The 26,837-nt window shown below is 43.7% G+C and overlaps 1 protein-coding gene across 5 annotated transcripts in view; it reads left to right on the top strand.

Annotated features, from left to right (window-relative positions):
• FMR1 (fragile X messenger ribonucleoprotein 1) overlaps positions 1-26,837 on the top strand; it is a 128,200-nt gene that overhangs the window by 97,263 nt on the left and 4,100 nt on the right. For all 5 annotated transcript variants that reach the window (XM_082263893.1, XM_082263890.1, XM_082263891.1 and 2 more), the window contains 3 exons: positions 2,921-3,007; positions 3,170-3,365; positions 9,481-9,657. In XM_082263893.1, coding sequence (XP_082120019.1) covers positions 2,921-3,007; positions 3,170-3,365; positions 9,481-9,657 — 460 coding nt within the window. The remainder of the gene's footprint in view (positions 1-2,920; positions 3,008-3,169; positions 3,366-9,480; positions 9,658-26,837) is intronic.

Raw genomic sequence — 26,837 nt, forward strand, 5'->3', positions numbered from 1 at the left:
CAATTGCTGGTGGTCTTCTGTGTTTTGCATGTACAGTGGACAAAAAAAGTTGACACACCCCTGTTAAAATGTCAGGTTTCTGTGATGTACAAAAATGAGAATAAGATAAATCATTTCAGAACTTTTTCCACCTTTTAATGTGACCTATAAACTGTACAACTCAATTGAAAAACACACAAATCTTGTAGGAAAGGGGGGGGGGGGAGTAAAAATAAAAAAAACTATAGTAAAAACGATATACTAATGTGGTTGCGTAAGTGTGCACACCCTCTTAAAACTGGGGATGTAGCTGTGTTCAGAATTAAGCAATCGCATTCAAACGCATGTTAAATAGAAGTCAGTACACACCTGCCATCATTTAAAGTGCCTCTGATTAACCCCAAATAAAGTTCAGCTGTTCTACTAGCTCTTTCCGGACATCTAGTCACATCCTACCGCAAAAGCCATGATCTGCAGAAAGCTTCCAAAGCATCAGAGGGATCTCATTGCTAAAAGGTATCAGTCAGGAGGAGGAGGATACCAAAGCACTTCCAAGGCATTAGCTATACCATGGAACACAGTGACGACAGTCAAGTCATCATCAACCAGAGAAAATATGGCACAACATTGACATTACCAAGAACTGGACATCCCTCCAAAATTGATGAAAAGAAGAGAAAATAACCATTCAGGGAGGCTACCAAGTGGCCTACAGCAAAATTAAAGGAGCTGCATGAATATCTGGCAAGTCCTGGCTGTGTGGTACATGTGACAACAATCTTCCGTATTCTTGATATGTCTGAGCTATGGGGTTGAGTGGCAAGATGAAAGCCTTTTCTTATGAGGAAAAACCTCCAAGCCTGGCTAAATTTTGCAAAAACACATCTGAAGTCTCCCAAAAGCATGTGGGAAAATGTGTTATGATCTGATGAAACCAAGGTTAAACTTGTAAGATATGTTTGGCGCAAAAGCAACACTGCACAGAACCAAAAGAACACTATACCCACAGTGAAGCATGGTGGTGGCAGCATCATGCTTTTGGGCTGTTTTTCTTCAGCTAGAACAGGGGCCTTAGTCAAGGTAGAGGGAATTATGAACAGTTCCAAATACCAGTCAATATTGGCACAAAACCTTCAGGCGTCTGCTAGAAAGCTGAACATAAAGAGGAACTTCATCTTTCAGCATGACAACGACCCAAAACATACATCAAAATCAACAAAGGAATGGCTTCACCAGAAGAAGATTAAAGTTTTTAAATGGCCCAGCCAAGTACCAGACTGAAAATCTGTGGGGTGACCTGGAGAGGTCTGTGCACAGGAGGTGCCCTCGCAATATGACAGATTTGGAGTGTTTTTGCAAAGAAGAGTGGGCAAATATTGTCAAGTCAAGATGTGTCATGCTGATAGTCATACCCAAAAATGCTGAGTCCTGTAATAAAATCAAGATGCTTCAACAAAAGTATAAGTTTACGGGAGTGCAAACTTTTGCAACCATATTTTTTATTTATTTTTTGCCTCCCTCAACCTAAAAGATTTCAGTTTGTTGTTCAACTGAGTTGTACCGTTTATAGGTCAAATTAAAGGTGGAAAATTTCTGAAATGATTTATCTTTGTCTTTACATCACAGAAACCTGACATTTTAGCAGGGATGTGTGGACTTTTTATATCCCACTGTAGGTTCTAGGCCTCATGGTGTCCACCCCTTTTTGGAGGCGGTCCCATATGCACAGTTCCACACAAGGGTCTTGCAAAAGAAGATCCTGTCCAAGTAGGACAAGTCTCCCCTGTCCTAGGACAATCGGATCCGCTTAGGACATTTGAACGGGGCCTCCTTTCTCTGGTGGCTTCTGCCTCTCACACTTCAGGCTGAAAAGTAGTTTATCTCTCTCATTTGGATGGTGGTAATGACTGACACCAGCCTGTCCCGCTGAGGGGGAGCTCTGAGCACGGGGTCGACCCAGCTTCTTCGGGGATGCCCGCTGATGAGCCATTTGGACAAAGCCATGGCAATGGCCTATGTCAATTACCAGGACGTAACACAGAGTTCAGCAGCAGTGCTGAAGGATTCACACATTCTTCAGTGGGTGGAACGCCACGTGCAAGCTCTTTCTGCCATTTGGATTCCAGGCATGAACAATTGGCAGGGGGACTACCTCAGTCGTCAGATGCTGGATCAAGGAGAATGGTCCCTGGTCTTTTGTCTCACAGGAAGGTGGTGGAGACTCATGGTAAATGTGAGGGGTCCCCTGGCGGATGCGACGGTTGCTCTAGTGGTGCTGTGAGGCCATTATCACCTCATTTACTCCTCCCCACTCCCAGGAAAACAGTTGTCCAGGCTTATGCCATTAAGGGTCGGCTCTTTCCTTACCCCGATACGGTGCATTCTACCAGGGCCATTAGTGCCCCCTGGGTGTTTTGACGTCAGTCGCCAAGTTTTACTAAATTGTTGTTTTGATTTCTTCAGATTGCATGTTTTGGCCACAAGGTTTTGCAAGCAGCAAGGATTCTTGTTCCTCTTCGGGGGGATATCGGGTGTTGTTGCATATTCTTCTCTCGACTCCTAGTGGCACTGCTTTGGGAAGTTCCTACAGAAAGGGATAACAGCATTTTTTCGTTATGAAATCCTTTTCTGAGTTTTAATAATGGACACAACACCCACCCCTCCTTTGAGGTTTTTCCTCCTTTTACTGCTTTATGACAAACTAAGCTGCCTATTGCAGGGGGTTTAATATCAACTAGGACTGCACATAGGCAGTTCTGTTTTCTTTTTTTTTCTCTGCTTAGTGTCCTACTCCTGAATGTGGCGCTATAACCTTATGGTCAAGAATATGATGTGCTGTGTCCGTCAATGAAGCAAGAGAAAGGGATTTTATGGTAACAAATCACATTTTCTGTGCATATTTATCATATAAGTTTTGTGAATTGTGCCAATGTTTTTTCAGGGAATGGTTCCGTTTGTTTTTGTGGGTACAAAGGACAGCATCACCAATGCAACAGTTCTACTGGACTATCACCTAAACTATTTAAAGGTAATTTCTACAACCTTACATCGGCATGCATTTTAAGAAAGGGTTAAATGATCTTTTAAAATTATTGTATTTCATGCACAGATATGAGGTCAGTAATGCCATTGAATGTTGTCCTTTATTTTACTGGGATACAAAGATCTAATATGTTTTCAATGATACTAGGAAGTAGACCAACTCCGTTTGGAGCGGCTTCAGATTGATGAACAGCTTCGGCAGATCGGAGCTAGCTCAAGGCCTCCACAGAATCGTCCTGATAAAGAGAAGGGTTATCTGAGTGAGGACTGCAGTGGTATTGGACGGGGAGGACGTCCCTACAATAACAGAGGGCGCAGCAGGCGAGGTACAGGATATGCCTCAGGTGGGTCTTTTGGACTTGGTAACCTAGTCTAAAAACACAGGTATTCTGATTAAGTAAGACATCCAGTCAAATTAGTCTTTTGTGAACGTTAAGTGGGTCTTTCACTTTTTCACTATATAAGAAAGGATGCTAATCTTATATCATGACAATACAATGAAGAACTAAGCTGAGTACCACTTACCATTTAGGGCCTTTTCAGATACTCCCCTTCTTGTGTTTGAGGTTAATGCTTGATGTGTTGCATTAAGGCAATTAAATTCAAAAGAAACCAGAACAGACGGAGCAAGACATTAAGCATTTTTTGTGCTGTACCGCAACACTCAGTAGTGCGTTGTGGTGCACTGCAACACAAGTGCATCAGTGCTGAGTTGCCTTACTGCAAAGAAGTGTGTTGTGATAGTGCCTACGTTACTGCAATTCACCACATTGAAAAGGTGTGTACTGAATACACCTGGAGGTCCATCAGTGATACTACTCACTACACATATGTTGTATATTTAAAAAAAAAAAAGTGTTTTTCGTACATCACAGGACACCGTGCAGGCTATAAATCGTGTCTACCTGGGTTATGTGCCTCTTATAGGTAAATGGACACTGGCAGACCAGACAAAGTCCTACCCTAAATAACCTCTCGCATATAGTAAGTGCCTCCGTTTTTTTTTTTTCACCAGTATCTAAGGGTGATACTGACTGCTGTACAGCTCTCTGCACAAAACGCTACCAGGTTCTTAAATGGTTACAGTAGGAATCAGAAGATTGTGATTTTTTTTTTTCTTCTGATCCATTCCTATAGCTGTGACCCTAAGGTGGATGGTACCCAGGCCTTGCTACGATATAAATGGATGAACATGGGGATTGTCTATAATGCAATCTTTTGGCACTGGACCCTGTGTGTATGGAGCCCTGTGCACTCTGAGTGACCGAGGCATTTCCGGCAGGGTGCTGTACAGGTTCAGATTGGTGGACCCCAAGGAAAAGGGAATTGTGTCCCTGAGGGTCTAATCAGACATTGCCTGCCATGATGGGGGAAGATTGGATCTTGATCTTTTACAGACAGATCCTACGGCAAGATTGGTCAGTGTTTGGGTAGCCTGCTGGTATCAGCTGCCTGTGTTTTGCCTTTATTCCAATAAAGGGCAATGGTGTACATTGTTGGAATGGGCCTGGACCTTTTACTTTGTTAGAGATACTGTGGATGCTTCTGCCTGTTTCATCTACTTTTTTCTGCTCCTACTAATTAATAATCAAGCGCTCGGCATTGGGTGGACTGCATATGCAGCTGGGTGTAATCCCTGTGCATAGCATAGGCCCCTGTGCATAGCATAGGCCCCTGTGCGGTCTGCCGATTGGATACCTACGGCCATTTTGCTGGCATGATAACCAGCCAACTAACAGTCAGAGGGATTCCAGCAGTGTCTGAGTTCACTGGAAAAATCGAAACGGTCAGCCATGGTTAAGGTATCACAGCAAGTTTGATTATTTATAAATTTTGATGAGCTGAGGCATCCCAGCAAGTATATATCTTGGGTCATGTGAGTACACCAATGACTGGGTGCTGGCAGCCAAGTGATCTAGATCAGCCTTTTTCAACCACTGTGCCCAAGTTTCTTCAGGGGCGCCTTGGAAAAATGCCTAAAAATTGTCCAAAAGTTCTGTACAAGCTGGCATGTGGATGAAGCCTTCCTTTTAGTTATACAAAGCCACGGATTTTCATTGTGGACCATTACAACCTTCTAGCTGCCAGCATCCTAACAACCAATGGCATCATCCGTTGATATGGAGGATGTCAGTTGCCTGCCTAGCATCCTTGTTTGACCCACCCCTGCCCCTCTTCATCAGCGTTGGGGTCACATTAGCTGAGTGATGGAAAAAACTGAGGGAGAAGAGAAACATTTGAATACTAGTCAGTACCCATTTGCAAAAGTGTATTTGCTTTGGAAGAATAAATCGCCTTTAACATTGGGTGTCCTACTTGTGTGGATGGTTTTTACATTCTAGAATGGGGTGCTTCGGGACTGTTCATAATTTTGTAAAGGGTGCCTCGAGATTGTCCATCATTTTTAAAGGATGCCTTGACTATAAAAAGGTTGATCCTTTGCTAGATTAACCAGCATACTGTTGCTTATTGCACATTGTCCTCTTAGCTGAGGGGGGGACTGCTGTATTAGCACAGGTCCCATTGTTCATTTGAACAGGCAAGATGTTTTTCTAAAATGGCAGAAAAGTGGATGCAAAGTGGGGGAAGGTTACCCCCAGTACACTTTTTTATGCAGTTAAAGAGGCTTGTGTCGCATATAGACATACAGTGACATTTCTCTGGAATATTTTTACCACTATAGACTATAGTTTTACACCTTCGCAGTTTTCCTTTTCTACTGTCACATATCCGAGTGATTGATGCTGTTGCGGGCTCTCAAATTCTTCTGCTACAATCAGTGATGTGCTCTTCCAGTAGAAGAGAAAGTTGGGGTTTCACTCGGGCCTAGGTTCCAAGGTGTAGGGCAATGTTCACCCTACATTGATTCTCAACAAAGTTTTTTTTCTCTAGGACAGTCCCACCTAGAAGCCCATTCCGTAGCATCAGTTGCGCCCCCCTCCATCCCAGATAAGGGTGGTTGTCTCTCTGGGAGAAGTAATCATGAAATGTTGTTGGCTTAATTTTAGCCAGGGGGTCTTAAAGGATGTTCCTAGCATGTCTCAATTTTTTTCTTCACCAAATTGCAATGGACCGGTTTTTTATTGATTTAATTTTTTTTCTCCCCCCTCCCCTGTTCAAGGCATTTAATCTCCAAAAAATGTGGTTGTTAACTTAGTAATTGAGAAATCTCGGCCTCACTAGGAATGTGGTCCAGACAAGGGTAATCCTTCCTCTGAAGAAAAGTCTTGCATGAAGAATCCGGGTGTTGTCTCCTAAGATTCCTGAGTTTTGTCTCAATTTATCTCTGCATGAGAATTTTTGGAAGAATGGTTGCCTCGTTTAGATCTTTAGTTCAGTTCCTTTCTAGACCATAAGGCAGTAGGTTTTTTTTGGCTTAGGAGGATTTAGTTGGAGTTTCTCCAATGCACCTAGTCAGTTGGCGAGTTGATGAGAATTTTTTTCTCTCCGCTTGGTATGGAAGATGCTGATGATGAACCTCAGCTTAACAGGTTGAGAGGAGTTCTAAAATACTTGCCAATTTCTCCTGCGGAGACTATGTTCTTTGCACTATCTATTAATATTCTGAAACAGTAGCAATTCATCTGGCTCTTATGCATCTGGGAGGTTTGGCTGATGTTTTTACCTCTTCAATTTTGGATGCAGAAAAAAATAGGTTCTTGGTAAAGCACACTAGATCTATTGGAATCCGGTTCAAGGCGACTTTCTCGGTCAGTGCATTCCGGAAATAGGCCTGTTGGTATCTAGGGCAGGTTAGTTGCCAAGTCCAGGAATCCTCAGGTGTTGCCCTAGTGATACTGTAGGTCCAATTCTTCCTTATATCCTCCTCCTTTACAACTTCTTCCTCATCTGCTTTGCGGAATCGGAGTAGAAGGACCACTGGTAATCTTGATTGCACCACCTAGCGAGGAAAGAATATTCCGGCATGGTGCATATGTCAGGGGGCAGTCTGTGGACAGTTGCAACCGACCCAGACCTCCTGTTGCAAGGTGTGATCGCCATCATTCCTTCCTTCTGTCCATTCGCTGAATTGATGACATGGCTATAGAAGCCTGAATTTTTAAGGATCGGAGGGGTGCCTGATGCAGTCATTCCAACGCTTTGATGAGCTAAGATGGCTGGTTTAGGAAGATTTACCACAACAGAGAGAAATTGTACGTGGCATGATGTGAGGTTAGGTGATCTTCCACACAAATAGGTTGTATACCAGAGCTTGGCTTTTCTCTGGTTAGAGTAGACAGGGCACTGTCTTTTGAGTATGATCAAGGGTCAAATTTTGGCCTTGGCAGTCCTATTTTTAAGGCCGATTGTTTAATGTCCTTAGAGTGTGCACTTAGTTAATGGCTCACTCACGCACATGGTTCCTTCAGGCAACTCACCTTTATTCTTGTGGGGCTCCAATCTGTCTGGGGTCAACCTTTTTTTAACTGAATTCAGACCTGATGTTGGGTTCTTGGTTGCTAATTCTAAGGCAAGAAGATGTTTTTGTATTTTTTTGTTTTTTTTTCCTTGCAAGGTGGCATTTCGGTTGTTCCATCAGGATACAATAGTTATGCGACCTCAGCTATTGGTCTCACCTTTTCAAGTGAGGCTCACTCTGCCAGAAGTGTTGGAGCCTCTTAGGCTATTCGTCATCAGGCATCGTGGCTTAGGTTTGTAAGGCTTTTACTTGGTCTTTGGTATACCTCTCTTTTATGGGGGTTTTATCGGGTGGGCGTAGGGGCCTACTTTTGGCTGCAGCAAGTTGCGGAATAGTTCTTTGGGCCTGAGGGGGGGCACTGTTTCTCCCTTCCCTCAAGTACATTGCTTTGGGACATCCAAGGTATTCATGATTTATAGCCGCCTTTGTATTTACCTGTAAAATCCTTTTCTTGGAGTATATCACGGGACACAGAGGTCCCTCCCCTCTTTTCTGGGGTTTATTGCTTGCTACAAAACAGAGGTACTTCCTTTATGGAAGGGATTATATAGGGGAGCACTTCCTGTCTTTTTGGTCCGCCACTGTCTATTCACCTATAGGTGGCGCTTAACCCAGGTAGTCATGATTTATAGCCAGTGTCCCTAGAGGGTGCTTACTAACTGTGGGGGAGTTGCACTGATTCGGGGAAGACCGAAATCGTGGTCCTTAGCAGGAACACAAGATCTCCATCTTGTCCCTTTGCAGAATGGCGATCTGCCTTGTTTACATAGGCGACCGCCATTCTCCCTCTCCCGGGGATGATCGCAGGTGGACCTGCTGATTGACATCCCCGCTAGTCAATCCAGGTGCAATTGCGCCATCTTGTGGCTATTGAACGAAACAATGTACAAGTACGTCGTTTAACGCAATAGAGCCACACTGCCTCAGTAAATACACAGCGGCCAGTCGGCAAGTGGTTAAATATAACTAAGGGGCAAAATTTTTTATTTTTTTTTTTCTCTCCCAGTTTTGGATAGAGTGGGAAGGGATTACAACACCTGTCAAATTTTTATTGCGGTCTGTGCCCTGTTTTGCCTTTAGTTCTGTTTAATGATGGGGTGCCCTTATTGGGTTTCCCAAAACAAACAGGCAGCTCTGGTACTTTTTAGTGTTCTGTTAGCAGTCGCCCTTCGCTCATTTATATAGTAAAAAAGTGTAGCACTCCACTTATGATGAAATCGAAATGTGAAAATACTCAAACAATTACGAATAAATCTCTCAACTAAAATCATTTTACATCAAATAAATTACTATAATGTTTTTGATCCAAAGGCTCCATTCACACCCGAGCATATTGTTTTCAGGCTTATGTTTGGGCATTTTTCAGGCTTTTGTTTGGGCGTTTTTTCAGGCGTTTGTCAGGCGTTATTTGCAGGTGTTTGGAGGCAGGCATTGACATCTAACAAAAACGCTTGTTATCTGCCAAAAAGGAAGCTCATGTACTTTTTTGAGCTTCAGGCTTTTTGCTTCAGGCGACAAAATGCTCATATGTGAACAGGGGACATTGAAATTAATGGGATTTTGCTTGTTAGGTGTTTTGAGACTTCAGAGATGAGCGTTTTACGAGCTGAAAAACGCTCAGGTGTGAACAGGGCCAAAATTAGCAGTTGCTAATTACTTTACATTTATTGAAGTGACAATGTTAGAAATTAGTGTTGTACTAAAGTTTTCAATTATTGTCTTCTTCTGAAAAACTTTTATTGGAGAATGATAGAAGAGTCAGCTGGGTATGAGGCAACATAGCTCCTATTTCAAACATTTGAGATTGATCTTTAGTGTTTGGAAACTAGGCTTTCGTTAACAGTTTAGCAATGTACACCAGTTGTTTCTGTGCTACTGTCTCATCTTGGATGAGGACCGAAGATCAAAAGTTGTTCATGCAGTTTTTTGTTATGATTTTTTGTTGTCTTTGCCAGCTTCTTTTAGAATCTATTTTTTTCCCAATCTTAATTACTTTGTGTTTTCAATTCAGAAATATATGGTTAAATATTTTGAAACAGGTACAAATTCTGAAGCATCAAATGCATCAGAAACTGAATCTGACCACCGAGATGAGCTTAGTGATTGGTCCTTGGCACCAGCAGAGGAAGATCGGGATAACTACATTCGGAGAGGGGATGGAAGAAGACGTGGTGGAGCACGAGGCCAAGGGTTGAGGGGGCGTGGTGGCTTCAAAGGTAATTAATGTCAATTTTAATAATTTAAATAGTAGACATCCATTGTATTGATTTTATGCTCGGTTCACTCTGCTGCAAAGTTGTACGTGTTTGCCCTGCAACTTCCTTCCAACTTAATCTGACTTGGATGTGATTTAGGAGCTTGTACAAGGGCTGAAATCGCACCCAAGTCGGACCAAAGGGGAGTAGTAAATATTTTCTAAAGTTGGAGCGAGTGTAGTATCAGTTAAGACTGCTCTCATAGGGAAACATTAAATTTGTAAGAAAAGTGAACACTGAAAACAAAAAAGAAGTTAAAATACACTTGTCATGTCATATAAGCTTTAACATTCTAAACCATTTCAAAAGGCGTTTTCAGTATTTTTATGTTTGAAGATTTCATTGATATAATAATACCTGTTGATTCTACCATGAAGATAAAAATTGACTCACCAACATTAGGATGTGTTCCTTGTGCTGGTTCCTCTTCTATAAGTAGAAATCCTCTTCCTTCAATCTTAAGCAATTTCTTTCTTCTCATCATAGTTCCAGCTTTGAGAGTTGTATTATTCCCATAGTCATGTTCTTATGGTTGTGACTGTCTCCAGCCTCTTAGACTCCGTTTACACTATGTCGGATCCGACTTTGGGGCGTACTGTGAAGTCGCGTGCAGCGCGACTTGCACGGACTTCATAAAATGAATGTCTATGCAAGGCGCTCCAGGTCGCCCCGAAGTAGAACAGGACCCTTTTTCTAAGTGGGAGCAACTTGTGTAGCTCCTATTAGAACCGTTCCTGTACTACACTATGGGACGCGACGGACCGCGACTTGTCAGGCTGACCAAGTCGCGGTCCAAGTCGGATCAGTGTGAATGGGCTGTTACGGTTTATGTTTATTTAAGTTTTTTCCTTTGACCAATGCTCTCTTTTTCTGAGCGTTGAGATTGGTGGACAGTATTCTGGAAGGAGACATGCTACCATATTCTTTCTATTTCTTAAATAATGGATTTAACTGTGCCCTAAATGATTTCAAGCTTTGAAATACTTTGTAAACCAACCTTGAGTGGTTCTTCTACAGGACATTATGAGCTTGGTAGATGCTAGATCATCATCATTACTTTTTATTCACATATGTTCCCTGTCAAGCCCTAAGGTCTTCCAGAAACAGTTGTATTTAATTCAAAGGATAGGTTCATGTTTCATAACCTGTTACTTGCTACCTATATCCAGGATGTAATCTGTTCCGAAATTAAAAATATATTAAATAGTGCCATGCAGTATTAAATAAAATAAACTATTAAGTTCTATAATGCCACAAACTATATATTCATATATATTCTATATAAAATAAAAGTCCTTTGATTATTAATTTGTGTCCATTATTATTTTCTTCCACTTGTGCCATAAATACTGTACACTTTCTGCAACATTTTTGCAAATCACTCCTGACTTGGATTGTGCAAAACCCATCACCAACATTTCAATACTCTCACCTTATGGTTTGACCCAATAAAAATCAGGTATCATGCGCTCTCCCTTTAAACAGGGTATGAAATACCAGAAGTGGTGTTTCCCTCAGCTGTATACAAATAACATTCAATCCACCTCCATACACAGGAACTCTTCAGGATTTAGCTAAAAAAAAAAAAAGAAATAAGGAGATATATATACACACACACAGTATCTCACAAAAATTAGTACACCCCTCACATTTTTGTAAATATTTTATTCTTTTCATGTTACAACACTGAAGAAATGACACATTGCTACAATGTAAAGTAGTGAGTGTACAGCTTGTATAACTGTGTGTAAATTTGCTTTCCCCTCAAAATAAATTAACACACAGCCATTCATGTCTAAATCACTAGCAACATAAGTGAGTACACCCCTAAGTGTCAATATTTCGTGTGGCCACCATTATTTTCCAGCACCGTCTTAACCTTCTTGGGCATGGAGTTCACCAGAGCTTCACAGGTTGCCACTGGAGTCCTCTTACATGAGGACATCACAGAGCTGGTGGATATTGGGAGACCTTGGACTCCTCCACCTTCTGTTTGAGGATGCCCCACAGATGCTCAATAGGGTTTAGGTCTGGAGGCATGCTTGGCCAGTCCATCACCTTTACCCTCAGCCTCTTTAGCAAGGTATTGGTCGTAATAGAGGTATGTTTGGGATCGTTATTGTGTTTGAATACTGCTCTGCGGCCCAGTCTCTGAAGGGAGGGGATCGTGCTCTGCTTCAGTATATCACAGTACAAGTTGGCATTCATTGTTCCCTCAATGAACTGTAGCTCCCCAGTGCCAGCAGCACTCATGCAGCCCCAGACCATGACACTCCCACCACCATGTTTGACTGTAGCTAAGACACGCTTGTCTTTGTACTCCTAACCTGGTTGCTGCCACACACGCTTGACACCATCTGAGCCAAAAAAGTTTTACTTGGTCTTATCAGACCACAGGACATGGCTCCAGTAATCCATGTCCTTAGTCTGCTTGTCTTCAGCAAACTGTTTGCGTGCTTTCTTTGCATAATCTTTAGAAGAGGCTTCCTTCTGGGAAGGCAGCCATGCAGACCATTTTGATGCAGTGTGCGGCGTATGCTCTGAGCACTGACAGGCTGACCCCCCCACCCCTTCAACCTCTGCAGCAATGCTGGCAGCACTCGTACATCTATTTCTCAAAGACAACCTCTGAATATGATGCTGAGCATATGCACTCCACTTCTTTGGTTGACCATGGCGAGGCCTGTTCTAAACTGAACTTGTCCTGTTAAACCACTGTATGGTCTTGGTCACCGTGCTATAGCTCAGTTTCAGGGTCTTTTCAGGGTATAGCCTAGGCTATAGAGCAACGATTTTTTTTTTTTTTTTCATGTTCTCAGAGTTCTTTGCCATGAGGTGCCATTCTGAACTTCCTGTGACCAGTATAAGGAAATGAGTGATAACACCAAGTTTAACACATTTACACCTGAGACTTTGTAACACTAACTAGTCACATGACACCGGGGAGGGAAAATGGCTAATTGGGCCCAATATGGACATTGTCACTTGGGGGTGTTCTCACTTTTGTTGCCAGCGGTTTAGACATTAATGGCGGTGTGTTGTTATTGAGGGGACAGAAAATTTACACTGTTATACAAGCTGTACACTCACTACTTTACATTGTAGCAAAGTGCCATTTCTTCAGTGTTGTCACATGGAAAGATATAATAAAATATTTACAAAAATGTGTGGGTTGTACTCACTTTTCTGAGATACTATGTATGTGTGTATGTATGTATGTGTGTGTGTGTGTGTGTATGTATGTATATATATATATATATATATATATATATATATATATATATATTGTGCTCTCCGTGTTTGTTTATATAAGAATATTTTTATTAAAAATCAAGCTCAAGATAAAAAAAACCTAATTTTAAAAAGTGCACATATGCTGGTGAAAATCAGATTTCATGCAAGTTTATTAGAAATAGCTCACTTAAGATGGCGGCCCACACGGGTCATAGGCTGAGGAGGGTTGAGTCGGTACACACGTTCCGATAATCGTACGATAAAACTCGCTTTCGACCTGATCGCGCGATAATCTGATCGTTGGTAAACAGCTTTCGACAGCCGATCACGATAGTTGGTCCAACAAAATCCGAAGGGACAAACAGGAAAACTTCTGTCGTACGGAAGCCCAGCAAAGACAATTGTTTCATCTGTACACTATGTGTCCGCTAAAAATCGATTGACAAAGACTGCGCATGATCAGAAACACTAAAATAGCACGGAAAAAGCCTGGCTGCCATGGTTTTGGTTTTGCACCATCTGATACATAGCTAAGAAACCAGGAAGCTTTTCCAGAATCGTACGAGAAAAATCATACGGTTTGTACGCAGTGTTGATTTCGATGTTGGTATCCTGCAACAAAATGCAAACGATAAGTCGTCCGATTATCTGAACGTGTGTACGGGGCATTAGACCATGGTTTATATTCCGCTACCGTCAGATGATTCGATAGTGGCAAAAGCTTGGTTAGGGACCGCTCCCCTATGTACCCATGTAACCCCGCCCACTGCTTGAGGCTCCAGTTTTGGCTAGTTTGCTTAGATGTTGGACCCCCTTCTCCTGTTGGAGAAGATTATTTTCTATATGCACCAGTTTTTCTTATTCATTTGACACTTCTATCACGATGTGACTGTTTATCGCCCTGTGGCTCACTAGCAGTTTTGAAATCTGTTACCCTTTATGTACTTCTTGGAAACTATACTCACACTCCACAGTCAGTGAGTCAGAATCTTGAGGGGTGTTCATCTTCTTCCCTCTTAGGGATGATTACAAAGACTTTTCAAATTCCTGCACATGGACCCTTATCCACTTAACAGTGAATGTGCCATTATGCTCCTAAAAACAGCTATTCTAGTTACGACAGTACCCAGCCTCCTGGCTGCAGACGTGTCACTAAGTCAACTGCAGCAGGATGGCTTCTGCCTGGTCTCCTGTAGACCTACCAATATGTCTCATATGACATCCTCTAACTCGGCCTTTTTCAACCAGGGTGCCCATGGTGTGCCCTGAGGTTCCTTCGGGGGTGTCTTGGCAAAATGCCTAAAAATTGCCTGAAAATGTATACAAGCCAGCAGGTGGATCAAGCCTGCCTTTAAGGTACACAAAGCCACAGGTCTTTATTGTGCACCATTTCAACCTTCCAGGCACCGGCGTCCTAACCACCAGTGGTGTCATCAGTGTTGATAAGAAGGGTTTTTATTCGCCTGCACAGAATCCTAGTTTGACCCTTCCCTGCCCCGCTCAGTCAACTCTGGGGTCATATTAGCTGACTGATGGAGAGAAACTGAGGGAGACAAGAAACACTGGAATACTAGTCGGTACTAGTGTGCAAAAGTGTATTTGCTTTGGAAGAATAAATCCTCTCTAATGTTGGGTGTCCTACGGGTGTCAATGCTGCCGCATTATGCAAAACATTTAGAATATTTTTTTACATTTTACAATGAAGTGCCTTGAGATTGTCCATCATTTTAAAGGCTGCCTTGACTAAAAAAAGTTTGAGAAACACTGCTCTAACTGTAATAACAAATGCAGTGTAATTTTACTCCCCAACTATTCACACTTCCAGGTTGTCTTTACATTACTAAACTGGCCATACATTGTGGCATCTATATCATTAGACCTTTATTAAAACCCTTAGCTTTTATATCCAAGTGTACCTGTCGAATGTTTTTATTACATTTTAATAGTTCTAGTTTAGAACCATAGGCCAAACACGAACGCTCCCACTTCCCTCTGACAATGCACCTTCCACGGTCTCCTCCCACGACCTTGCACTGCTCCGGATATGTGGGTCTAATCCTCACATCATTATTATTCATATCTCTCTTCAACATTACATTTTGTCCATCAATAACTCTGTTCATGAACATTCTGTCATTGGTCTTTTCTCTTGAGAATTTACCATGGGTTCTGTTGGTGGACTTTGGCTTCTCAACTCGTGGTCACTGAAACTACTACCCAATAGACGCAGAGATTAATTCCATTACATTAACCCCCTTTTGCACACAGGTCTCTGTAGCCTACAATCCTTCGACTCTGCCCTAAGTTTTGGTATGTCCTTCTCTATATCTGGGTCAAGGATTACTAGGTTTCTTGTTTTACAAGAAGTTATTCTGCGCGTTTCCCCACAAAACAACTGGCCTTGCACCGGTTGACTTGGTACTGAAAAAGGTTGCATTGCCCTGTTCTCAGTACCCCCCTGTGCATTTGTTTTCCCTGAAGTTGCAGTGTGTAGGTTCCCCCGGCAATTGCCTGCTTATCTCACCTAACATCTTCAATTTTGTAACTGCTCTACCGACTCGCACACAGAGATGTACAAGCATTTGTAATGCCCTGATAGTCTTCAGTAAGGCATATTCCAACTCATAGGTTGGTTGCCCCTCTTTCTCTGGGGCATTCAGATTGCTCCTTCCATACTCTGTAATTTTATCATGTGATGTAGTTCTCACCTAGTTTGATGATAGGGAACCCCATCTTAGAAATTGATCCAATTCCACATTGTGTATCTGCTGTTTGGAAGGGCAAACACTTAGCCCTTAGTACCCAGCAGGTCTTGGTCAGACCTTGTATATCATCCCATGGTGTAAGAAGCCACTCCTGTGTCATGTACTGTATGATTAGGATAATGGGAATTTTGGTGTACCTGTAAATTCCATATCTTGAAGTACAATACAGGACACGTCTCCCCCCTATTGGGGGTGTAATAGACCTGTGATGTCTCCGTAAAAAGTACCTGTCACCTGCCAAAGCTGTCACGTAGAGGCCTGTTACCACCCTTGTGTCAGCATGTAAAATAAAAAATAAATAAAGTAAAATACAAAAAGATTACATTTTAAGAAAAAATAAAATAAAAGCACAACTGCCTCCTTGCGCATGCTCGCAAATAGAATTACTTGCGTTGGTCCTGCATGTGAATGTCAACAGCAATTGTACTATATGTGAGGTATAACCGTGCACTTTGGAGTAAGAGCAATAATTCTAGAGCCATAATTCACAGTTAACTCCAAACTGATAACTTGTAAATTCTTTTAAAGTGGTGAGAAATGTTGGGTTTCATAGTTTTATCACCATTTCACAAGTGACACGCAGTTAAGAGTCTTTTCATGTTTAGAATCCATTTATGTGACCCAACCCTATGTTATATTTTACCAAAAATTGGGTTAGTATATTGTGTTTGTGTACACTAAAATTCATGTTCGTGGATTTTTTAAACATTTTTTTAACTGCATTTGATAAAAGGCTGCGAAAATATTGTGCAACGTAAACCATTTTGGCTTCCTGCATTTTATTCTCCATGGCCTCTGCTTTCAGAAAATGTATAATGCCTGGGCGTTTTAAGTAATTTTCTTGCGAAAAAAGAAATGCTGATTTTAAATAAATTTTCAAGTAAGTTTTTTTTTTTTTTTTTTTTTTTTTTTTTATTTTTTTTTTTATTTAAACATGTTATACTTATCATCTTTGTGCAACTATATTGCAATATAGCGGTTGCAACAGCGGTTGCTTGCCTGCTTTTTTGATCTCCCCTGCTGGCACTCTCCACTGCTCTTCTCCAAGTCTCCCGATAGCATAGACATATGCTGAGGGGGCACCCATGCGGGTGTGCTCCTGAGCTGGACTGTGCACATTCATTTATACACTTAGTGCTGCTTGGCCACATTTTCCGCTCCCTTCTCACAGGATTTGACTGACAGCAGCACAAGCCTATATCTCCTGCTGCTCTCAGTATGTTCTGTGAGAAGAGGAAGAGAGCAGCGAGGCTGCAGACATGCACAGCACTGAATCTGTGGAGGAGTCAGGTACGTGTATAGGGACAAAATGTGGAAAGGTCCAACGGTGAGGATGTGGATAAATTTGCAAAACATGTAACATTACAAGAATTTTTGAAAACCTTTTTACAGAAGAACCCTGCTGTTAACAAGAAAGGTTGTTGTGCTTGCTTCCTTAAGAGACTGGCTGAATTTCGATCCATGTATCGGCACTGTGGTTGTACAGAAATCGGTCTGTACAACCACCCTGCTCGAATAGCATTGCAGGGTATAGCCTACAATGCTGATCTGTATATTCTGACCGGTAGGAAGTCTTTCCACTGTCAGAATACAATAGCTCAGCAGGAGGATTGCCCCATCCACCCCGAATGTATGGATGGGGGAATCGGGTCAGGTTTTTTTTTTTTTTTTCTTCATTAAAACTGATTCATGTATGGGTTGCCTATGTCTAAAAAGTGTTTACCTTCTGTAATTACATAATCAAACACTTCCTGTAAAAGCAGTGAGCTATTCAAACATGCATGAAATTTGTTTTCTGGAAGATACAGAACACCCCCAATTTTGCAAAACTGCAAGAAAATTACATTTACTAAAGGCTAGCTATGCTTATGCATTTTTTTTTCATTAAGGTTGTTTAAATTAATGAACAGGTTTTTTTTTTCATTTATTTTTAGAGAGCGGATTGATAAAAATCATTATAAATATGACTACTTTGACTGAAATTTGAGATTACTGTACAGGCAAAAATTCTTTATTCCTACTGACCTCTAAATGGATGTGGGTTTGTTTGTAGAAATTGTTTACCCCTTATGTAGGTCATTTAAAGGTTTCATTCACACACAGCCCTGGTGCATGAGACTGCGGCATTAAAGTGCGAGCAGATGGCACAGGCGCACCATCCAACCCCACTGCCAGCAACCTGTAAAACTCTTGAAGCAGGGCTGGACAGTGCACCTGTGCTATCCGCCCACTCCTACATGCCGGTGTCTCAGGGTTAAACATCCAGTGTGCATGAGGCCAAAGAACTACTATCACCAGGTGGGGGGGGGGTGTTTTACCACCCTAGGGAAGATCCTTGGCAAATAAAACTGGCCATACACTAGTTAGAATTTCATTAAAAATTTTTAGTTTTAAGCACATTAATTTTTCTAATCATTAGTGGGGTCAGATCAACATTTTGTTTTCGTCCACAGTTGCAAGAGAATTTGAACGGAAATTACATTCATTCTGAAATCAAATGTTAAAAGCAAACTAAATTTCTCTTTCGATCATTGACGGACACAGCTCCTGATTCTTCTTAACCATTGGGTTATACTGCCCCCTACAGGACTAGGACACTAGGCAGGAAAAAAGCTTGACTATGCCAATGTGCAGTCCCAGGGGGTATACACCCACACTCAGCGTTCCTCACACACAGCATTCCTCCTGGCCGACAGCCACCCACATCCCCTTGGATCGGTGCCCTGTCAGGAGCCTCTTCCCGGTACGGTAAGTAGCTGTCCCCCCTCTACTGGAGGCTTATTGGGGTGGATGTGGGCCCCTCTCTGAGACGGTGCCCCCCCCCCCCCCCCAGCCCTCTAAATATTTGGTGGTCACTGTGGTTCACTGGTTATGAGCTGGCTTTTTCCGCATGCTCTAAGGGGGGCGACTTGTTGGAGTTGCTGCTGACCAGGTTTTTCCTGGTGCACAACAGGGGGTTGAGCAGGGATCTCCCACTACCCTGGGGTTTGGTGACTAGGGCAGGGATGTCCCCTGGGCTCCCTGCTGCAGTTGTTGGGCTGGGGGAGCAAATGGTTTTGCATCCGCGGGTCCGTGCCTCACGCGACCGGATCCGGCCCCAAATTTAGGCCGCAAGGTTGCGGTCTACTGGTCCAGAGCTATGTGGGACGGCCCCAGTGAGGGTGGCTAAAGCCACTACCCTCTGTTTGGACATCTGCCCTCCCCTCCGCTGCCTCCGGGTGGTCGGCTCAACTAAGTCTCGCGCCCAGGAGCTTGGTGTACGAACTCTGTTACTGCTGAGAGTCATTGTTCAGCTAATCTGGAGTTTCTTATGGCTAAATGCAGACCATTCTACCTACCACGGGAGTTTACTTCCATCATTATTACAGCTGCTTACATTCCCCCTGATGCTAAGCTCGCAATGAAAGAACTTTATGCAGCCATCAGCAAACAGCAGACTGTTCACCCGGATGCTGCGTTTTATTGTTGCGGGAGATTTTAATCATTCAAGTTTAAAGACAGTTCTTAAAAAATTTCATCAGTATGTTTCATGTCATACCAGAGGAAATAAAACTTTGGATCATGTATACACAAACTTGGCTGGAGCCTATATGGCGACTCCCCTCCCCCATTTGGGACAGTCAGATCACCTTTCTTTGTTTCTTACCCCCAAATATGCACCCCTTATTAATCGGGTGAAGCCATCAGTGAGAAATATTAAGGTGTGGCCTGTAGAGGCAGATTGTATACTTCTGGATATGTTTTTTATACACAGATTGGAGTACATTTGCTTCTCAAGCCACCAGTGATTCTCACATAGATATCAACTGCTACACCTCTTCTGTACTGGATTATATCAGTTCAACCATAGACAGTGTTACTACTCAGAAACAGATTATTACATACCCAAATCAGAAGCCATGGATGAACAGGGAGGTGCGCCTCCTGCTGAGAGCACGTACTATTGCCTTCAGGTCAGGCGATGCTCAGGCCTATAGTACATCCAGGGCTAATCTGAAGAGGGGCATCAAAAAGGCCAAACACTGCTACAAGCAAAAGATAGAGGAATATTTTTCCAACTCTTATCCTCGACTCATGTGGCAAGGCATCCAGGCCATCAGTGATTTATACATTTTCCCATTCCATCTCTGCTGCTACTGATGTTTCTTTCTTGAATGAGCTTAATGAATTTTATGCTCGCTTTGAGAGAGATAATAAAGAAATTGCCATAAAGCTCAAACATTCGGTTGATCATACTCCATTTATACTTTCCTCCACAGATGTTTGCAATGCATTAAGCCGGATCGGTGCACATAAAGCCGCTGGACCAGATAGCATCCCTGGAGGTGTACTTAGGGCTTGTGCTGGGCAGCTTGCTGGAGTGTTTACTGACATTTTCAACCTGTCTCTTGCCCAAGCAGCTGTTCCCACTTGCTTTAAACGCACCTCCCATTGTGCCAGTGCCAAAACACTCGAGACCAACATGCTTGAATGACTATCGTCCTGTAGCATTGACCCCTATTGTCATGAAGTGTTTTGAGCGGCTGGTCCTGGCTCATCTGAAGGATTTTTTGCCATCCATATTAGACCCTTACCAGTTTGCTTATCGTTGCAATAGGAGCACTGCTCTCTGGCACTGCACTGCACTCTGTGCTCACACACTTAGATAAACACTTATGCACGTATGTTGTTTGTTGACTTCAGTTCAGCATTCAATACTATTATTCCATCTAAACTAATAACCAAACTTGTCGATCTGGGTATTAACATCTCCACCTGCAACTGGATCATGGATTTTTTGATTAACAGACCCCAGTAGCTTCGATCTGGATCCATCTGCTCTAATACCATTATACTTAACACTGGTGTACCACAGGGCTGTGTGCTGAGCCCCTTCCTTTATTCCCTTTTCACTTCTTATTGCAGGCCTGTGAATGGATCTAATTCCATCATCAAGTTTGCAGATGATACTACCGTGATCGGTCTCATCACTGATAATGATGAGACTGCTTATAGGGAGGAGATTCAGCACTTAGCTACATGGTGTAATAACGATAATCTGCTCCTTAACACCTCCAAGACAAAGGAGCTTATTGTGGACTTCAGGAGGGGGACGGGAGGCACACATGACTCCACCCATATTAATGGGATGGTTGTTTCAAATTCCTGGGGATCCACATCTCGGCGGACTTGTCCTGGGCTATTAACACCTCTAGCCTAGTTAAGAAGGCTCATCTGTGCCTTTTTTTCCTGAGAATACGAAAGAAAAATCAGCTTTCCTTGGATATCCTGGTGAACTTCTATCTCTGTGCAATAGAAAGCATCCTGACCAGCTGTGTTACAGTCTGGTATGGGAACTGTTCTGTTGCAGAGCGTAAGGCATTGCAGCGGGTGGTGAAAACTGCCCAGCGCATTATAGGGACTTCACTGTCAGCTATGGAGGATATTCAAAGGAAATGCTGTCTGCGACGAGCTCGCAGCATTCTTAGGGATTCCTCTCATCCGGCCTATAGTCTGTTTACTCTTTTACCGCCTGGTAGGCGTTTTAGGTGTCTTCGGACTAGAACCAGTCGAATAAGGAACAGCTTTTTTCCTAGAGCTGTCTCTTTAGTGAACTCTATCACTTAATGATACACTATAATATTTCCTCATATTTTATTTTTCTAATGGGCTGATTATTGCTGCTTATTAGTGATTTATTTATTATTGTATTATAGTATATACATTTTAAACTACTGCTTGTAATCTATATTACTATTCTATTTAATTATGTAAACATGTAAAAACTGTGTATCCTGCATTTGCTGTTATTGCACTCTGGTTAGACCTAAACTGCATTTTGTTGCCTTGTACTGGTACATGTGTAATGATAATAAAGTCTAATCTAATCAGGAGACTGGGCATCCACAAAAATTTAGGCCGTGGCTTACGGCCTACTAGGCCATGCGGCCGAGTCGGCCTCCATTGGGGGGGTGGCCCCAGTGAGCCTGGCTGGGATGAGTGTACTTGAGGGCTGGGCCTCCACAAATTGAGGCCGCGGCTTGTGGCCTACTAGGTCATGCAGCCAGCTTGCCACCTCCCTTGGAAGGTGTGGCGCTGTGGAGGCGCGGTTTAATTTTTGATGGCAACCATGCCGCCATTATTGTGGAGGGCACCTACCCCTTTTAACGCTGCAGGACTATCGGGATACCCTGCCTGCGTGTCAGCGTCACCACGGGCGGCCCCCTTTTTAAGGGGGCTATTTTGTATTGTGCGGGCCTCTATGGAGGAGCTCAGAGGACGACCCCCTTGGTTTTTGCGGGGTCCAGTAAGTTATCCATTGGTGGACCCTGGGTTGGCGTCCACCTTGCGGGGTCGCAGTCAGCGGCCCTCCCCTGATTGTTTTTCCGGGTGACCTTAGTATATAGCGTCCACAGCCCTCCCCTGCCTCATATGTCCATCTGATCCTGAATCTGTTTCAGACGCGAGTCACCCCACTGAGTCTGCGTCCACGCACCCTGAGTGCTCAGACAGTGAGGATGTTTTCACTGCTCCTCTAGCCATGCATGAAAAGGCGCTGGTGGATGCACTGCTTGTGGCAGAGCGTGAAATTTTAAACATGGTCGAGATGCTGCGTCGGAGGCGCCGGTCCCTTTTGGCACCACAAGTCCTCCACTGCTGCGGGGGGGGTTTCCCTTTCCCGCTTACTTTGACAGCATTGTCACATTACAGTGAGGTTGTCCAAGACGCACTCTTGTGGTCCCTAAGCGATTTGCTATGCAGTATCCTTATAAGAATTGCCTGCTTAAAAAGTAGACAGTCCCACCTGTAGTGGACCCACCGGTTTCCAGGTTAAATAAAGCTACCTTAATTCCGGTTGAGGAGTCCTTGTCCTTTAAAGACCCGGTTAATAGGAGAGCAGAGGCTCTGGCCCGCCATATGTTTCACTATGGCTTGTTCAGCTTGGGCCGGTGTTTACTATTGCCCTGGTGTCGCAAACTCTGACGAGTGAGTTAAACTTTTACGCCGGGACCTGGAGGGGAAACTGCTTTCCCCTTCCTTTGCGGAGCTGGTGGTTCAGTTGATCCAGGGGCTACAGTTTATCTGTGATGCCTGTTTGGATGCTGCTCCTTAGATTTTAGGCTATCTGTATCAGCAGTGGTCCTTCAGCGTTGTATCTGGCTGACAATGCTGGTCTGTGGACTTTAAGAAGGGGTGGGCTCCCTTCAGGTATATCTGCCCTACAACTGTCCAATTAAATGCATGTGCTTCCATTGTTGGAGACTCACAGAATTTAGTTAGGACCACAGAAAATGGGGTGCCTTGTCGGGGCTCTGTGGCTTACGTATGCATTTGCAGATGTGTGCAACTAAACCCCTGTTCTTAACGCATACTGTTAGACAGGTCAATTTGGTTGGCTGCAGACTGGTCGGTAAGGAGAGCTTAGAATTTTTTTGTGTCTTGTTACAGACTTCTAAGAAGACCTCATCTGATCTCTCCTTTGTAGCCTCCTTGGATGATGACATTAAGGGTCTCACAGAGGGAAGAGTACTCTTCTGCAGGCTACCGAGGGCAAGGAGCCCTGTTTTAGATGTGGGCCATTTTTCTCGGCTCATATGAGGCTTTTTTTCGTCCCTAAGGGACAGAAGTACTTCAGGGCTTTCTCCCCCCCCCCCTCCGGAGGTTCCAAGAGGACTTGGTCTGGCAAGCCATGAGGGGCTCTTCCAGACCTGCGGACAAGGCTTCCTCTGCATTAAAGGGGGCCCTCACCCAAATTTGGAGTGGGGGGGATGTCTTTGTGGATTTCTGAATCTGGACCTCTCTGGTACAGGTCAAGTGGGTCCACGAAGTCATTCGGTCCGGCTACAAGATCGAGTTTTGGTCTTTCGGTACTTGTCCACAGATCACTTACGGGGTCACTTTGTTTGTCGCTTCATGGGGTGATGGTTCCGGCTTCGGAATGTTTTCAGGGGTTTTACTCAAACCTGTTTACAGTTCCCTGGAAGGAAGGCAAGGTACATCCAATTCTGAACCTCAAGGCACTAAACTGCTTTGTGCGGGTACAGAAGTTCCAAATAGAGTCCATTTGCACAGTAGTGGTGGCGTCCCTACATCTGGGAGATTTTCTCGCTTCTGTCGACATCAAGGATGTCTACCTTCACATTCCAATATGTGCCAGTCACCAGCATTTTCTCCACTTTGCCGTGGGCGAGAAGCATGATCAGTTTGGCGTCTACCTTTTGGTCTCCCCTCCGTTTCTCGGGTATTCACAAATTATTGGCCCCGGTGCTAGCATTGTTGCGTCAGCGGGGGATCGCGGTACTGGGGTACCTGGACAATCCTCTTCTGTGAGCAGAGTCTCCAACTGCTCTGATGGACACCTTTGAGATTACTCTGCAATCTCTGAGGGAATTCAGTTGCATTCTGAACCTTTGGAAGTCTCTCTGGTTCCATCCACAAAACTGGACTATCTGGGTGGATTAGGCCTCAACCAGAGTGTTGCTTTCTCTGGGAAAAATTGTAAGTGGCAATTCAGCTTCTGTTGTCCAGCAGACTGTCATCCCTCCGGGCTTGCATGTGGGTGCTGGGCCTGATCGTGTCTACCTTCGAGGCAGTTCTGTTTGCACAGTTCCACATGAGATCTCTGCAAAAGGAGATTCTGGTGAAATGGGACAAGAATCAACAGTTTCTAGAGGTGGCTTTGTTCTCCAGCACTTCGACAGGGAATTCCTTCTTACCCTGTATTGGGCGGTTGTCACCACGGATGCCAGCCTGTCCGGGTGGGGAGGCGTCCATAGCACAGCTTGTGCTCAGGGGGTCTGGATTCAAGAAGAGTCCAGACTGCTGATCAATTTACTGGAATTCAGTATGAATTGTTGGACAATCCCGTAGCCGTGGCATATGTTAATCACCATGGGGGCATTAGAAGTGTCCTGGCGGATAGGGATATAGCCAGCATTCTAAGGTGGGCAGAACGATCGTTCCAGCCCTGGAAGGTACAAAGGTTTATGGCATGGTGTCGGGATCCTCTGGCGGACGCCGCAGACGCTTTAGTGGTTCCTTGGCATCAGTATCATATGATTTATGCCTTTCCCCCACTCAAACTTCTGCCAAGATTCCTGTGCAGGATCGAGGCAGCAAGGGATTCTGGTTTTTCTGGTGGCTCCAGACGGGCCTCGCCGGTCTTGGTACGCCAATCTGGTATGGCTGGTTGCAGATGCTCCTTGGAGACTTCCTCTCAGGGAAGATCTGCTGTCTCAATGAGCAATCTTCCATCCTGCTTTACAGTCGCTGGTTTTAACGGCTTGTCTGTTGAAAGCCAGGTGCTAAAGGATAGAGCTTTGTCTGAATCGATGGTTCCTACGCTGTTAAGGGTTAAAAAATCTACCTCTAGGAAGATCTATCATTGTATTTGGAAAATGTACACTGCCTAGTGTAAGTCTTTTGGGGTTCTCCCTCGATCCTTTTCCGGTGGCTTGGATCTTGGCTGTCTTCCAACGGCACCTGGCCTGGAATACCATCAAGAGCCAGGTTTCAGCCTTGGCGGTTTTCTTTCTATCTCCAATGGCCAAACTTTCCTTGGTGCGTACCTTTATTCAGGGAGCTTGACACTTGGTTCCTCCAGTGCATTCTCCATTACCGCCGTGGGTCCTCAAATTGGTGTTGTAAGTTATCCAGGAATCTCTCTTCGAAAATATTTAGGAGATTCCCCTGCTTATGTTGTCCCAGCAGGTGGCCTTTTTGGTGGCTATTACTTATGCGTGCAGGGTGTCTGAGCTGGTGGCATTGTCTTGCTCACCTTACCTGTTGGTTTACAGAGCTAAGGTAGTTCTTCGTCCCTGTTCGTTCCTTCCAAAGGTCGTCTCTGATCTCCATTTGGATAAAGACATTGGGTTGCCTTCCCTATGTACCAGGCCTACACATCCTAAGGAAATTGCTCTGCATTCCCTGGATGTGGTTCAGGCACTCAGGGTGTACCTGGCAGCTACGGAGTCTTTTAGGAAGTCAGACTCACTATTTGTACTCACAGTTGGACCTCGAAAAGGGTTGATCATTTCTAATGGATCACACAGACAGTGATTCAGGTCTATTCAATTAGGGGTCAGGTTCCTCCTTTCCCTGTTAAGGCACACTCTACTCGGGCACTTAGTGCCTCCTGGGTTTTCCATCACCAGGCATCAGTGATGCAGGTTTGCAAGGCAGCCATTTTGGTCATCTGTGCACTCTTTTACAAAGTTTTATAAAATGGATATGTTGGCATCTACGGATGCTTTTTTTGGCCGCAAGTTTTGTCAGGCAGCTGTTTAGAGGACCTGGTCCTCTTTAGGGTGTATTGTTTTTTTTTTTAAGGTGAGCTCCAGTTGTTTTAGTTGAGCTCCAGGTAACCTGGTTGGCTATAGTTAATTTTTTTCTGCTTCTGCTTTTCCCACCCTTCATGTTTTGGGACATCCCAATGGTTAAGAAGAATTAGGAGCTGTGTCCGTAAATGAACAAAAGAGAAAATGGGATTTTTGATTCTTAAAATCCATTTCTCTGATGTTCATTGACGGACATGTGGGTGTATACCCCCTGGGACTGCACATAGGCATGGTCAAACATTTTCCTGCCTAGTGTCCTACTCCTGTAGGGGTCAGTATAACCCAATGGTTAAGAAGAATCATGCGCTGTGTCAGTCAATGAACACCAGAGAAATGGATTTTACGTCAGTTTACGTTTTAAGTCAAAAATAAAATTTTTTTAAGTACTTTTCAAATTACTTTTTGCACTCATTGCATGTACAGCATAGTTATATACACATTTCGAGTGTATAGCCAACCTAAATTAAAAAACAAAGGGCGCACCTGCCTAGCGCATTATCCTCAATAACAGGCTTTATCTGTTAAAAGTATAAATACTCACAAACAAAGGTGTAAACAAGCACATCAAATCTGAACATTCGGAACAAACTGTATCTGTGACCAATGTCCTCAATATATGATGGCTGACGTGTTTCGAGGCTTACCCTCTTCTTCAGAGCCAACAGGCTATGTCAAGACCACACATTTATGTGGCCTGTTGGCTCTGAAGAAGAACACTGAGCGAGTAAACTGCCAGCTAAAGAAGAGCACCTTAATACACAAAAACAAGCTGACATCATCACAAGCCATGTACAGGCATACCCCGTTTTAAGTACACAATCGCTTT

This window comes from Pelophylax lessonae (genome assembly GCF_965119305.1).
Source record: "Pelophylax lessonae genome assembly, chromosome: 7".
In the NCBI taxonomy this organism is placed as follows: domain Eukaryota; kingdom Metazoa; phylum Chordata; class Amphibia; order Anura; family Ranidae; genus Pelophylax; species Pelophylax lessonae.